The sequence below is a fragment of the Apis dorsata genome, unplaced genomic scaffold (genome assembly GCF_000469605.1).
Source record: "Apis dorsata unplaced genomic scaffold, Apis dorsata 1.3 scaffold_370, whole genome shotgun sequence".
NCBI classification, from domain to species: Eukaryota; Metazoa; Arthropoda; class Insecta; order Hymenoptera; family Apidae; genus Apis; species Apis dorsata.
Window position 1 is genome coordinate 30,265 of NW_006263634.1, and position 15,245 is coordinate 45,509.

At 38.5% G+C, this 15,245-nt stretch overlaps 1 protein-coding gene across 3 annotated transcripts in view; it reads left to right on the forward strand.

Moving 5' to 3' along the window:
- Positions 1-15,245, forward strand: part of LOC102675736 (ABC transporter G family member 22) — a 45,722-nt gene that overhangs the window by 27,625 nt on the left and 2,852 nt on the right. For all 3 annotated transcript variants that reach the window (XM_006618692.2, XM_006618691.2, XM_006618690.2), the window contains exons 4-9: positions 5,587-5,692; positions 8,383-8,483; positions 8,629-8,884; positions 9,045-9,215; positions 10,118-10,239; positions 13,688-13,895. In XM_006618692.2, the coding sequence (XP_006618755.1) occupies positions 5,587-5,692; positions 8,383-8,483; positions 8,629-8,884; positions 9,045-9,215; positions 10,118-10,239; positions 13,688-13,895 (964 nt within the window). The remainder of the gene's footprint in view (positions 1-5,586; positions 5,693-8,382; positions 8,484-8,628; positions 8,885-9,044; positions 9,216-10,117; positions 10,240-13,687; positions 13,896-15,245) is intronic.

The window sequence follows — 15,245 nt, forward strand, 5'->3', positions numbered from 1 at the left end:
ATCTCCGTCCGATGGATTCCGATAAAATTCGATGACCGTTTGTTTAATANGAATTTCTACAATAAAATTTCGCCACGCTCGAGCGAAATTCGATTAAATAAATCTCTTTAATTGGATCCGTATCGATGAACATTATACGATCGAATAATAATTTTATCGATGATTAAATGTAAATCTTAATTTTTTTCTTATAGTTTGTAAATTATTACGGTATCGATATTTAATTAACTCGAAAAGATTCAATTTAAATTTGACGAGGATGAATTAATATTCACAAAAAATTGTCGAACGAGAAAGAATCAAAAAGGAAAAGAAGAAAAGTTAATCAATCAATTAATACCTGAATAACAATAATTGCCTATACTCTTCGTATAACCTCAAAATAATTCGATGCTACAATTAATTTATTCGTATATCCTGAATGAATATTATAAATTATTCAACCGTTAAAATCTTACTACATTTCTGAGCGTGTTAAAAAGTTTTATACACGTTTTATAAAGAGAAAGGAGGAGAGAGAGAGATTCGAGAAAGGTTCAACGTTCGATCGTTACGTACGTGGAAGAATGAAAAAAATAGTCCAACGGAACATTTAAGCTAAGGAATAATCACCGACCGCGCAAAAATGAAACGCCTCATCGCCGACGAAACTCGTAAATCCTCCATATTTACGTGGCAATGCAGACGCGCAAGTAGAAGCGGACCGGCATAGTCAGACGCGCTAGACTTGTGAGCTCACGAGGGCGGTTGGCGAAATAGAGGCGGAAATTACTTGAAAAATTAATGAGATTAAATTTGATTGGAATAAAGTCAACTTCATTTAAATATGCTCGAATTCGTACGTATAATTATACGTATAATTTTTTTCTTGTAACCTCGAATAATTCGATGCTACGGTTGATGTATAGATCGAACGATAAATTGTTCAATCGTGATTCTTAATTTAAAACCGTTAAAAATTTTACTCGTTTTTGAACAGGAAGCGGCCGATTCTGGTGTTTCCTCGTATTTCCGTGGAAATCGGCCACGAGCCCCAGTGTGTGCCAAGTTCCGCGCGAAATTTATTAAAGTTCACGGTAGAAAATTAGGAGGAGACCTCGAGCTTGGGATCGCATGGAATGCGGGCCAGGAGCCAAACAACGACGCGTACCATTCTCGCGAATTTAACGCGCAAGAAGGAGCCACCCATTAACGAATTGGCAAAGTTTATTCCTTGTCAGGTTTTGGCATTAAAAAGGATGTTTAGCTTTGAGCGAGATGTTTTTGGAGGGTGTTGAGAAATATGGTGGATTAACTTTTGAGGTTAGTTTCCATGGTATAAATAGGGAATACTCGAGGAGACTCGGTTTTAGTATTTCACGTGTTTTGAAATAGCGAAAGGATAAATTGTGGGGAAATTTATATTAGCAAATTTATTATTTTTGATAATTTTGTTTTTTCTTAATTCTCTATAATGTGAAAAAAAGGAATTTGTACGATTATTTAAATACTTTTCAAATTTTTGTATCCTCGATTCTTTTTTAAAATTATCTCTCTATCTAACCGATACTAAAAAGTCCCTAGATAGAATCAAAATCACGATAAAATTTCTCCAAAAAAAATTACAAAAAGTCCCTATCGATATCCCTATCAAACTATTATTCGTTACCACAAATACTTACATACACTTTGACTAACTTTTCAACGAAATTACCCAAAGTAAAATATCTCCTACAAGAGCGAGAAAGATCGAAAGAAATTCATCATATCGTATCGATGCACGGATCGTAAATACATTACATATCCCTCGTGCATGTGCGACACATGAACCGATCCAACAGGACGTTGGCCTCTCTCGATTATACGGCAAGGGGGACAGGAGTCGCCCCGTGACAAATAGAGGGTGGTAGAAAGAGGAAAAAAAACAAAAAACACGACAGCGGGAAAAAAAAAAAAAAAAAAACGAGAGGAGGAAAGACGGGGAGAGAGTTGTGGTGACGTCATAACTCGGTCAGTGAACCGTCGGAGCGCGTGTCTTACGTGTTTCAAAAACATTCGGCGCCGTCTCCCTACGTGCATAATACGCTAAAGCTGCCATCGCTCCTCTCTTTCTCCCCCTTTCTCCCCAACGTGTCACGTTGTTTTCTTTTCGCGGGCTCTCGTATTTCTTCTTCGTGCCTTTCTCTCGCTCCATCACGACGGTGCCCCCTGTCACCGCGCACTTATGGACGCGCCTTTACACCGTTCTTCTCTGTACACGACGTGATTCCCTTTGCTGAGAGAAGTGACGATTCTTCTCACTTGTGAAAATGAAAAAGCGAGTAAAAATATTTGTATAAAAGATCTCGAATGTCCGTTATTACCATCGATGAAATTTTAACGAGGATTGGTAAAAATTTGTCTTTGATTTTAAGAGATTCATAACAGCGAGACACTCGGTATAATAGTGGTTGTTTTACTTTTTCACTGCAGTTTTCTTTTAACGACAGTTTGTCCCAATTTTCAGTTTCTCAGCCTTCGGCCAGCTTTTCATTTCTCCCGCCAGCGGAGCATTGTTCTCTCCGTTTCCGTTCACATGTTTTTTTGCTCACCTGGCCAGTTTCTTAACCGTTAAGCGGGTTTCCTTTCGTAGCCGCCTCTCGATTTCCTCCTTCCCTTCGATGGAACACGCCAGTCTTACCGGTGATAACACGCTTTCCAACCCGTTATCACTTTTCGTATACGCGTCCCTCTCTGCCTTTCTATTTTCTTATTTTATTCTCCTATCATTCATTGTCTTATTCTCATCTCAAGTTTGAAAGTGTAAATCGACGAACTACCTTGCCGTTGATATATTATCTCGATCGAAAAAAATTTCATTTTTACTAATACTAAAATCTTTAACAAACTTTAATTAATTCTTTAATTCTCCATTTTCCATAAGAACATTTGCACGTATCTTTTTCCGAATAACCAAAAAATCTGTTCAGAAACTTTTGTGTTAAACAATAGACTTAATAATCGTCCAAACTACTTAAATATTCCCAATAACCGAATAATTAAAATTATTTCCCCCTCGAATCTAATATATTTTCGATCGACTGTACACTCGAACAAATTCCTCGAAAAGCCGTTCTACGAATCGTTTCACTTTCCCTTTTCACCGCGTCGTGATAGGTAGCACGTCGTCGTGGTCGTCGTCGCGGTGTAAACCAGCCGGCGGAGATGACGTTCACGGTCGTGAGAGCTCCGTTCTGGAGCGGTCCAGTTTCCTGCTGGCCGAGAGAGACGACCGCTATATACCCGCAGCGAAATATCGTCGGCCGCCACTTTCTCTCTCCGCATAACGGATCCTCTTGTGTAACGGACTCCCGGCTGTCGAGAAAATGGCACGTTCGTCCGCGGCGGCCAAGGCAGGGTGTGTCGACCGCGGCGGGATTCGCCTTAAGCCCCGTGCACACGATTCGAATCGATCGCCGGCGCGTGACGAACCGACATGACCGAGGAGAAATTGCCGGTTTCGTTGAAACGGGTTGAAAAGAGATTTTTTTTTTAATAAGGATTCCGAGAATTTATTTTTTATTTAACGAGCGTGTCCTGCGTCAAATTATAATATCGTATTGATAGAATTATTTACACGAGAGAAATTTGTAAACTGTAAATTTGTGGTATTTATATAAAAAAAAGATATATAAATACTTTTTCTCGAGTACGTGTCAGTTGATATATGTACTTTTTTGTCAAATTAATTTCTTACGTGATTATATATATATATTTTTTCAAACTTTATATCGTATCCCCTGTTTATTTCACTTCGTATAAACGTTAAACGTTTTTATCCACTACTCTACGATTTAATTTTTCGATTACTCGATAAAATTGGAGAAACTTTGAACAAGTTCGTTTAAAAAAAAGCGTAAATTTGGCGGGCGGCGAGGCGCATGCGCGGATCCGACAAAATGGCGGGAGACGAGAGAATCGAATTTCCTTTCATTAAGCAGCTTAATGGTTTCGTTCGAGTGGAATTTCAAATAGGCGGCTAGGAAACAATGGGCTGTTTAATTGGCTGTTTTACATTGATTTAACTTAACCAACCGCGTCGAGAGCCATTATCGGCCGTTTTATATAGTTGCGCATACTTTCCTCGAATGATTAAGTGGAACTATTAATCAGTCACATAATAGAATTTTAAAAGCCCACCATTGAAGCGCCTGATTCCAGCCATCCATTCGACCAGAAATATTAGTCGACGTAATCGACAGGGCCGAGAAACGATCCATTTTAATTGACAGATTTATGCGTGCGACAAATTGCTCAAAATATATACACGGCGTAAATATTATTCGAACTCTTTTTAAATCGATTTTTTAAAACGAAAGTACCAAAGTACCAAAATATCTTGGATGATTTTTAACGTATAAAGCAATAACAAAACAACAGCTTCCAATGCAATGTACCGATATTGCATTGAAATTTTACCTCGATACAAAATAGTAAAGGATCCAAAAAGATCCATGGAACACAATTCCAGCAATAAAACCAAGAAATTGCCTCTAGAAAATAACGCTTGGAGGGAGAGAAATTCAAATTTCCACTTCCCATTCTCACGTCATATCCTCGCGTGAATTCCACGGCGACCGCGGATCAACCATTTCAACCGCGATGGAATTCCAAAGGCGACAGCGACCGTACGTTTCCCTTCGGCTCCAACACGGCTTGGCCTCGCGTGTCCCCGAATTATCAAACACGCGCGCGTGAACGCGTTTCGAGGCGAGGAAAGTCCACGGCACTACGTGCACGGCCGTTCAACAACGATGGTGGCCCCGTCGTTCCTCGTCGCGCTCTTCGAAGGTGTGGCACGGTGACACGAAACTTCCTCTACAAGATTCGCGGTTTCCTGCCTTACACAATCCCCCTTTTGGACGATTAACTTAATCCTTGAACAGAAATTCCTCTCCCCTTCTACTATTCAATCATCTCTTTTATTAACAGATAATAAAAGAGAATATAAGGAACAAAGAAATCTTCGATAAATTTGAAACGAATCCAAAAAGAGCGCGAAAATTCCTCTCTCTCTCTCTCTCTCTAAATTCTCTTTTCGCTATCAACGGAGATCGGCAAGAGAGAGAGAGAAAAGAGAAAAAAAGGAGCGAACCCGAAAAACCGTAATGTCGGTTTCGCAAGGAGGAGGGAGGGGGAGGCTGTTGCAACGTTATCGTAATTGATTTAACGATCGCGATTAACGAGCGGGCCGATGCATCCCCGGGGGTACGTGTCAGATGGTAATAATAGACACAAAGTGGGCTGGATGTTACGAAACGGAAATGCACGTCCACGCCGCCGGGTTTTGCTTACATTCGTGTTTAATGCGTAAACGGGGCCGTGTCTTGGGTTAAAAGGCGGCCCTCCTCCCCTCCCCTCCGCTCTCCATCCGAGATACCGATCTTCCATTCCGCCCTACCACCGTAACCCTACCACCGTTTCTCGCTTTCGCCGCAATTCAATCCAACCTCGATCCTCTTCCCGCTCCTCTTTCTTTTTCTCCCCTCCCCCCCTCCTTAATTTTTCTCTTCTTTTTCTGTTGTTTGTTTTCATCTTATCCGATGTTTCTGCTCGCGTATGTTTCAGTACCAGGCGAGGCTCAGGCTTCCGGACACGTTCTCGCACTCACAGAAGATGCAGTGCGTGGATCATATCATCGAGGTCCTCGACCTCGCCACCTGCCAAGACACCAGTGAGTATATATATATATATATATATATATATATGATATTATGATCGATGGATCGCCATTTGGATATGATATTACATCATTGATTCGATACAAGATGATAGTTCTTCGAGCTGTTGATAATTTAATGAGAGATATATTTTTTGTAATAAATAATTCGAAGTGAATGAGAAACGGGAGAGAGATAAGAAAGGTAGAAAATAATTTCACTCTATCCACATCCCCTTGCAAGATCGTTTAACGATTTCTCTTATATATTCACTTTCCAGCAACGAGCGATAAGATTAAAACGGCTTCTAGCTCGCGAAACTAGGGCGATCTTTCGCCTCGCGAGCATGTATAAATTCGCCGTAATTTGTTTATGGGCGGCGAGCGAGATGCCAGTGGCAATTTACGACTTCCACCGGTAAGAAACAACCGGGCCACAACCACGGGCCGATGGTCGTCGCGCCATAGACGTCGCCGTTGTTCCGCCGATTTCGATCCGCCGTTTCCGGGATCGTAACTCATTCATCTTTCGCCGTTAAACGCTCGTGGAATCGTTTGTTATCGTGTGCTCGAGTGTTACGTTGCTCGGAACGTGAACGTTTCTTCGGGCGTTTCGATATCCGTCCCCTTTGGAAACTCTTTGAAATCCTTTTAAGATGTAAAGGTTTAATCAAAATGATTTCCATTTTGATTTTTTTTTAATGATGATTTCTTTGAATTTTGCTTTGAAATTGAGGGAAATGTTACAGTTTCTGGATCGTCGAATTCGAAAATGTTAAAAATAATTGTTCTACTAATTGTGATGTTATAAATATTTTACTTTTTTAATTTTATAAAATTTAATAATTACGAAGGAAAATGCGAAATAGTATTATAAATTTGAGATAGGAGTTTTAAAGATAGGAAAATATTTTTAAGCGCCCTAACTCGAAATAGAATGAGATAGAAATCGTAAAAATTTCCTTCTAGGGAGAAAATCGAATAACTTTCGACCCAATTTCATCAGGTAGTTGGTACCATCTCGCGAATGGAAGATAGTTTCGTGAATTTTTGATGTAAAAATAGCGGAAACTATTGATTAGATATTAAATTCGATTGTTTTCTGAATAGTTTGAACGATGAGGTCTGTTTATGAATTTTTTATATTTTTCAATAGAATCTAGAAACATTTATACTAAAATTCTATACTATTTCTAATGGAAAAAAATCTTAGAATTTTCGAAACACATCAACAAACTTTTCAGAAAACAGAGATTTTATCATTTTCTATTTCCAAAAAAAAAAAAAAAAAACTAACTAACGTTAAAAATGAACACGAAGAATTGAAATTAAATTTGGAAAAAAAAAACTTGAATTCAAAAAAAAAAAAAAAAAAAAAAAAAAAAATGAGTGATATTTAGTTACGATATGAAAGAACAAAAGAGCATCGTATTTCCTTTTTTTTTTCATTTTCCATCCCAAATTACTGAATCAATGAAAAAGTGAAAGGTGCAGCTGAAAAGCGATCTCCGATAACGAGAATAATGCTTTTATTGGATACCAATCCAACGAATATAACCATGCATGCGAAAAATCATTTTTCTCCGTTTATTCTTTTTTTTTTTCCTTTTGACAGGGAGGAGGTTTGACCTATGTGTTTCATCGTTGATTAGCTTTATCGATCGAAATCTTCTTCCTTTTTTTTTTTTTTTTTTTTCCTTTCTTTGTACAAGAATGCCACAGGTTTGTCACGTACGTAATCCAATTTCGAATCGTTTTTGAGTTCGACGAAGCGCGAGACAAATCGGACAATGCAATTTTACATTTCAATCGGAGAGAGAATCGGCGATACGAGAGAATTTTCATTCATTAACCGATGAATTCATATCGAGTTTCGATTAATTTCGGCGAGGGAAATGAAATCGATGGCAGTTGCGGAAATATTGTTATAAATGAGAAAGAAATTTTGTGTTTCTTTTTTTCGATCTTCTTCTTAATTTAACATATATATTTTGGAAAATACGAAAATTGTAATAATTGGATCGATTTATTAAAGTGATTTTTTTAATTCGATGAATATAATTGTTAAAAGTTATAAAATTTGCAATTTTAATTTATTATACGCGAGATATTTCGAGGGAAATCGATCGACAAAATTTTAAATAATTATTTTATAAATGTTTTTCAATTTAATAATTCGTTGATTAAAATTTATTTTTTATTTCGAACATGTCTGGCTCAGGTCCGTGGGTACGCCACCACCCAAAGGACTCACGAAAGCGGGCACAAATTAATTAATCTATTTAAGAACGAAACTTTCAAGAGTTGCTCTCGATAACATATTTCTCTTTTCAAGTGGACAACGCATTCAAAATTTCATTTTCAATACATTGTCCACCCCGAGAAAACAATTTTCAAGAGGATACTCTCGACAGTTTTCTCTCTCGAATAGATTCGAAACCCGTCGGTCCTCCTTGCGGAAAAGTGTTGAACGTTTAATTGTAATTTTATTGTATTTCAATTTTTATAAAAAACAATTGTAAACGATATTCTTTCTAATAACATTTCCCGCGTTCGATTTAAAATCACGATGCTGAATCAAACCACCAACACCAATATTTTTCTGTGCGAATTATCCAAATATCGAAGATCACGTTCAATTATACATCGATTAATCGTGAAGTGAAGATATCGAGGCTTATTTAATTTATTTTATTTTTTTTCAGTTATCGGAGATTACACGAAACGAGGACTCTCCGGTGGCGAGAAGAAAAGGACGAGCATAGCCTGCGAGTTGCTTACCAATCCTTCTCTTATGCTGCTCGACGTAAGTTTCTCCAAACATTAAAAACAATATCTTGTCGTGTATTTGTAGAAGAATTAGAATAATTATAAAGTTTCGAATTTAATCTTGTTATTTGTTCGAGATGAAACGTATCAAACAGAATTATTACATAAATTGGAACCAACAGGAACCAACGAGCGGGTTGGACTCCCATTCGGCACAGGCGTTGATTTCACGGCTGAAGAAGTACGCGGAACAAGAGGGGAAGAGCATAGTGATAACAGTGCATCAACCCAGCTCGAGGATGTTCCACAGTTTCAGCAAGATCCTGCTGCTGAGCCGTGGCCAAGTCGCGTATTACGGCCTCACGGCAAACATCGGCAGGTTTTTCTCCACGATCGGACTCACCCTGCTCCCCCACTACAACCCCGCTGATTTTATACGTGAGTAACCTTATCGATTTTCTTCCACTCTTCTTCTTCGCTCGCGGGAAAATTTAAAAATATCTTCTCGATATATAAATTCGTGTAAAATACTTATCTATCCAATCGTGTATATTTCAAAAATAAAAACATTTCAAAAATAACGCCTCGCCTTTGACAGTGGAGCAAATAAAGGGGCCAGAAGAGGTTCGGGAGCGCATCGTTGCCGCGGCGAGGAACGCGAGACAGGGACCTGACTGCCCGCCGGAACTTCGCCCGGACTACAATCCAAGCCAACATCCGCTCTGCGACCATCTGATCCATTATCACGAGCACCACATCAGCCACAACGGTATTGCATAGTGTTCATAGACGCGCCAAGGGGTTATCGAGTTGGTTGCGGTTCCGGTTCAATAGCTTAAAAAAACTCCAGGGGGAGGGGGGACTCTCTGGGTCAACGTGTCTGCGAGTTTTCCATCGATTTTTCTTTCCCCCTTTCTTTCCCCGTTTCGAATCATCGGTCAATTTCAAATTGGGATTGGAAATGGTTTTCTTTTTTCTTTTTTTCATAAAAAATGGATTTTTAATTCGAATCCTATAATCCTATAATAACACTACATCCCAAATGTATTTTCTTTCAATTATTTTAGAATTTCCGATCCACGAATGAATGCGAATCATTTGTAACGTAATCGTTCCTCCAGGCGTCGATTGATTAACGGTTTTATAAATGGACTGTCGAGCAATAATACGGGGATTTTTCGCTGGGAGGGGGAGGGATGATTCTTCTCATTTTTTCCTCCCCCTTCCCTTTCGCGTGCAAAGGTCGATCGAAGGATCGCCGAGGGGGGAGGAGGAGGAGGAGGGCGTCGAGGAGAAAACATGGCCGACACGAAATGGATCGCACGTTTTGCTCGTCTTATTCCCCTCGATCGTGATCGCTCGATTCTTCGATTTTTACAACCCGTTTCGACGACGCGTGGCTCGCCCATTAATCGGACAATCAGTTTCTCGATCAAAGATTCTCCGCTCGAAATTCAATGTTTTCAATAGTGCAATTAACCTGTCAAGGATTAATTAAAGGGGATATTATTTTTTTTAATGGATATGCAATAATCCTCTCTCTCTCTCTCTCTCTTTCGCGATCCTTTATTCTCTTTTCGAGCGTTGAGTTTTTGAGATAATAATAAATTCGAAAAAGTTGGGAAGGTTCCCTCCCTCCGCCACATCTTTCATCGTGTCCATGATTTACAGTGAAAGAAGACGAAGGTCGCACGCTGTGGTTAGACACGCAAAGCCATGCCAGCAGCAGCGCCAGTTCCGCGGACGATGACTATACCTGGCAGTGGCCCACCAGTTTCTGGTCGCAATTCAAAGTGAGTATTCCAAACAAAGAGATCAGATTAATTAATCCCCTCGAACAAGAGATTTTAGAAAATTAATAATAATTCACTCCTTTGGAAAAAAAAATTCAATCGAATCGAATATTTCTGTTCAAAATATTATTCTTCTCGAGTGGACGAATTCGAAGGAAATACGCGAAGATCGAATGCGCATAACGCAAAAGAAGAAGCGAATTTATCGTTAGGGAACGGGATGAACCGGACTCGGTTCCGTTACTCGCCGAGAAGTAGTGACGTCAGTTTTAGCAATTGAAAACAGAATCGTCACGAGATCGTCCCGCACGATGCTCCGCTTCTCGTTAACTTTCCGATTTCACTTCCCTTCCCGCGCCATTTTGAATATTTTCCCTTTCCACTCGTCTCTCTGCAGCATTCGAGTTAACAAACAACGTTTAGGGAAAGATCAAATAATAAATAAGGGATATATATATATATATGAATCTTAAATAAAAGTAAATCCGTTGTTGAAGTGAGTATTAATGTATCTCCATAAAAAAAAAAAAAAAGGTAATCGAAGCGAAACACGAGAGAGAACGAAGGAGATAAATTTCCATTGGAACAGAACGAGAGGAATAAGAATAAGAAGAGAAATTTTCACGTTGAAGCGAAAAATGGCCGTCGTCACACGGCCACATTCCGCCAAGTGAACAGCGGTTGGAAATTATGTAGGGCAACCGCGTCGATCTCCTCGGGAAACAACGCCTCGGTTTCGAATTGGCCTGCACAAGAGAGAAGCGGCTGGATCGAAGGAGAGATCAAAAAGTTCGATCGCATTGCGCGCTTAATAGAGCATGCAAACGGCAATATGAAAATTCAGATGAACGGTATGCAAAGAGATGTATATATAAAGGAATGACAATCGAGATTCGATAATTTTAAAATTCGTATCCAGTCTTTTATCTTTAGCTAGATGTAACGTTGTTTCAGATAACATTCTGCTTGGTATCCCCTTCTTCTTTCGCTCTTTCTTTGTTCCATTTTTCTGGGATGAAATGAAATCTTCCTCTCTCGAAAGAATAATTCGAATAATTCTCGATTATTGGTTATTATATTATCTTTTTCTCATGTGTAATCTCCGTTAATTTCTCCGATTTTTTGAGACACGTTGGTAAGCCTGGATAAGGTATTACGAAGTGTACGTGTAATTAAAAATGGTCGATTCGAAAAGGATCTCTTCGCCATTGTTTGTCATAAATCATGAGTACAAGTTTCTGAAACTGGTTTCAGATAAGAAACAAAGCTTCGAGGGTATTCCTTTTGAAAAGTGAAATAAGCAAACAGCACGAGCACCGCTGTTACAAGTTTCGAGCAGATAAGAGAATTGGATAAGACAGCAACAAGTTGCGATTTCATTTTATTTCGCGGAATGGGACAAAATGGGAAGCAACTTCTTAAATCATTCGGATCGGACAATTTATCAAAATCAATTTAAAACATCTTGCATACATTAATTTATGAAATCAGCAAATTGTAGATTCTCGTGAGAGGAAGATATATCGAAGGAATTTATTAATTAAACGAAACTCGATAAATCTTTATCGATTTCGATTAATATCAGAATTATATCAGGATAGCAAGAAATTCGTTTTGAAATCGATTTCTAAGAACAATTTCTCAATACGTGTCGAGAGAGCACTCACTTCTATCAAAATGATAATGAAAATGGAATTGACTTGAAAAAGAAGAGGATTCATCAACTCAATAAATTATTTTTCGCGATTATTAATTAATTATTAATTAAATTTTGACACAAATAAATTTTCCAACAGAAAAATTCCAAAGAAATATCAAATCTCGTTCTTCCTTAAAATCGAGAATCAACAAATCCAAAGAAAAAAAAACTAACTTCGAATTACATTCTTCCTCCAATAAAAAAAGAATTCGATCGACCAATGAATTGAATAAATCTCTCATCCCTCTGGAAAATTGTCCAACTTCCATCGAATTCTTCGTGATTTTCACAATCGAGAAATTCCTTCCAATTGAGACCAAATATCACGAGGAGTCGCGAGTATCAACGAGAGATCTTCGATCTTATCCTCGACCAATTTATCCCTAAGCTAAGAAAAGAAAGGGGCGCGATTTCGTGGAGGGAAGAGATAAAAGATAGAGAGCTCTCGGTTTAAAGAGGATCGCGGCACGCAGAAAAGAGAACTAGGCCGCGTTTACGCGATTCGCCATATCCGGATAATTACAACGACCGGTATGCCTGTTATGATTGTGGCGCGCTTTGTGTTAACGCATCTCGCCACTTGCATCACTTTTACCAGATTCAACTATTCGAGGAATTTTTTTCCGACGGTGAAAGTCATTTTTCTTTTGAAAATCCCCCAAAAATTGTGGATGGAATTGGAATTTCGAGTAACTTTTTCTTCAACTTACGTCGAGATTAAAAGGCTTTTGATTTCGATTTTATACGAGATATGAAAATAATCCGCAATTTATGATATTTCAATTTTTAGTCATCGTTGAACGAGAAGCCAAGATTATTTCTTGGTGAATCTGCACGCCAGTCGGATCTATGGATCGCTTAATTGAGCGATTAACGATATCGAACCGTGGTCGATCGCGTGGTTAAGTAGCGTAATATAGTTGCAGTTCAAAGAGGCCTTCGAAACCAGCATTGTGAAACTTTGCGTTCTATTTCCTCACGGCCGTTTGATATAATTGAACTGCACCAAAGAGGTGTACCGAGCAACCTTGCATTGTGACATTGTCGAGCACGGGGGCAGCGTTATAGCGAGCACGCCGATTAATAATCAAGCCGTGTATCTCTCTTTCAACCTTACAACTCCTCCTTCAATTTTTAAGATAATACCTCATCAACCGCGCAGCGATATCTAGAATGATCTCGTTCCCTTGACATTTTGAAGAAAGAAATTTTTTTTTCTCGAATTTGGCCACGCTGAATGTTATATGTTGGTACTTGAATTTTTTTAATAATAATTTTTGGTTTCTTTTTCTCTCTCTTTTCTTCAAAAGGATACAGAGATAAGATACAGGATAAAATGTGATAATTTTAAGTTGGAGAGAATTTTTCTTCTCGCAGATATAATAATAATGACTTTTTAAAATTATAAAATTGTTTGATCCTTGACTGCCAACCAGGGATTAAGATTGTGAACTTTGATATTTCCAATGTATCCAATGAAAATTTACTTGTTGCATTTACTTCCAGTGAGCGATCTCTTTTTATTATTGTTAATTTTTGTTTTTTTTTTTTTTTTTTTTTGGAATTTATTAAAGATTCACACTCCTCAAGGAAAATTTTATTTATTAATCGCCTTGGATATACGATTGAAATCCTTGCTACTTTGATACGAATAAGGAATGTACCTTCGAAATGATGGAAGAAATTTCTGATTTTTGAAAAAGTAATATCAATTTTGATTAAAACGAATTTATCCTTGGCTGATTTTAGGTATTATCAGAAAGAAACTTTCAAGAGGCACGACCTCGGATGCTGTCTCGTCTCAACTGGCTTCAAACGATAGCTCTCGGCCTGCTTGCTGGACTGTTGTGGCTAAGACTTCCCAGAACCGAAGCGGCACTTCACGACATCCAAGGATGGATGTTCTTCAGCACCACGTACTGGATGCTGTTCGCACACTTTGGTGCACTCTCCAGTTGTAAGTATCTTTTTTCTCTCTTCTCCTCCTCTTATTATTTGCCCCATATTTAATTTAATTTTAAAATTCGAGCAAAAATTTTATTCAAATGGTATACGTGATATTAATTATTTCTATCCTTATTCTTATTCTTCGAGTACGCACAATTACAATCTTAATTAAAATACTGGATTTCTTACTATTTTTGAGATTTCTTTTTTTTAAACTTCTCTCGTTAAAATCTCAAATTTCTCTTCTTTTTTTACAAGAAAGCGTTGAAAACTGGTGAACGGGAAAAGGAGGTCCAAAGTTTGCCAGGTAGTGGTGGGCACGCCACCGTGCACGTGGTTGCGCAAGAGACACGTAGAGTCTCAGATATGAGGTAGATTGGTTAATTGAGGGACGACGACGTGACGCTCTGAATCGGCCATTCAGCCGAACGCGCGTTTTTTTTTATTGCAAAGATTTGCAAAGGACCAGAGGAACGGTCAATCAAGACGTTAGTATGTAGGTCGTGCCGTGACCCACTTACAATCCGGCACGGCAATTGAGGCCCTTTTGTCGACTGTTGCTCCAAGCTCGAAACGACCGTGACGAATCTCAGACGGGGAATCAGACTGTATAGAACGAGTTAGAAATTCGCCGGCAAAAATGAAACGTACAACCTCGAAACTCCCTCTTAGAATCACCTAGGGAAGAGAGACGAAAAGAAAATTTATCCAATTTTCATCGAATAAATTGTGTTAACTAGTTTCAAATTATTAAAAAAAAAAAAAATTTAATTTTCCATAAAAATCATCCATAGATCACCAAACATTCGTATATCGTATATCGTCCAGTTTCCAATATTATCGAGTCGATCCAATCGATCCACGAGTAATAAAAGCGATGTTACGAGATTACATTACGTCGTAAAAGTTGTTTCACCTAATTAAAACGGAGGAAAAGGAACGAGAATTCAGGTGACAAACGGACAAAGGATAAGGTTAAGCGATAAAATTGAAAAGTTAATAGGCACTAGACTATTTTAGGAGGCGCATAACTTGACCATAGACTCGGTCGCGGGGCTAGGCTCGCCATACGTTCGTCGTTTTACAGTCATTGTCCCTTATCCCCCGGTAGAAAGTGAAATGGCTGCGGCTAGACACTAAAAACGAACTTGAGAATGAGACGAGAGAGCTGTAAAAACTGATTTTAGCGTCCTCCTCTCTCCCTTCTATCTCTCACTCGTTCATCCCGACTTTTTTTTATTTTTTATTCTCCCCCCTCCCAAGTATCAATTGCAACTGGAAGGTTGAATCTCTTCTATATATTATACGCGTCTATAAAACTTTTCATTATATTTCTTATAATTTCTTTCCTTTTTTTTTT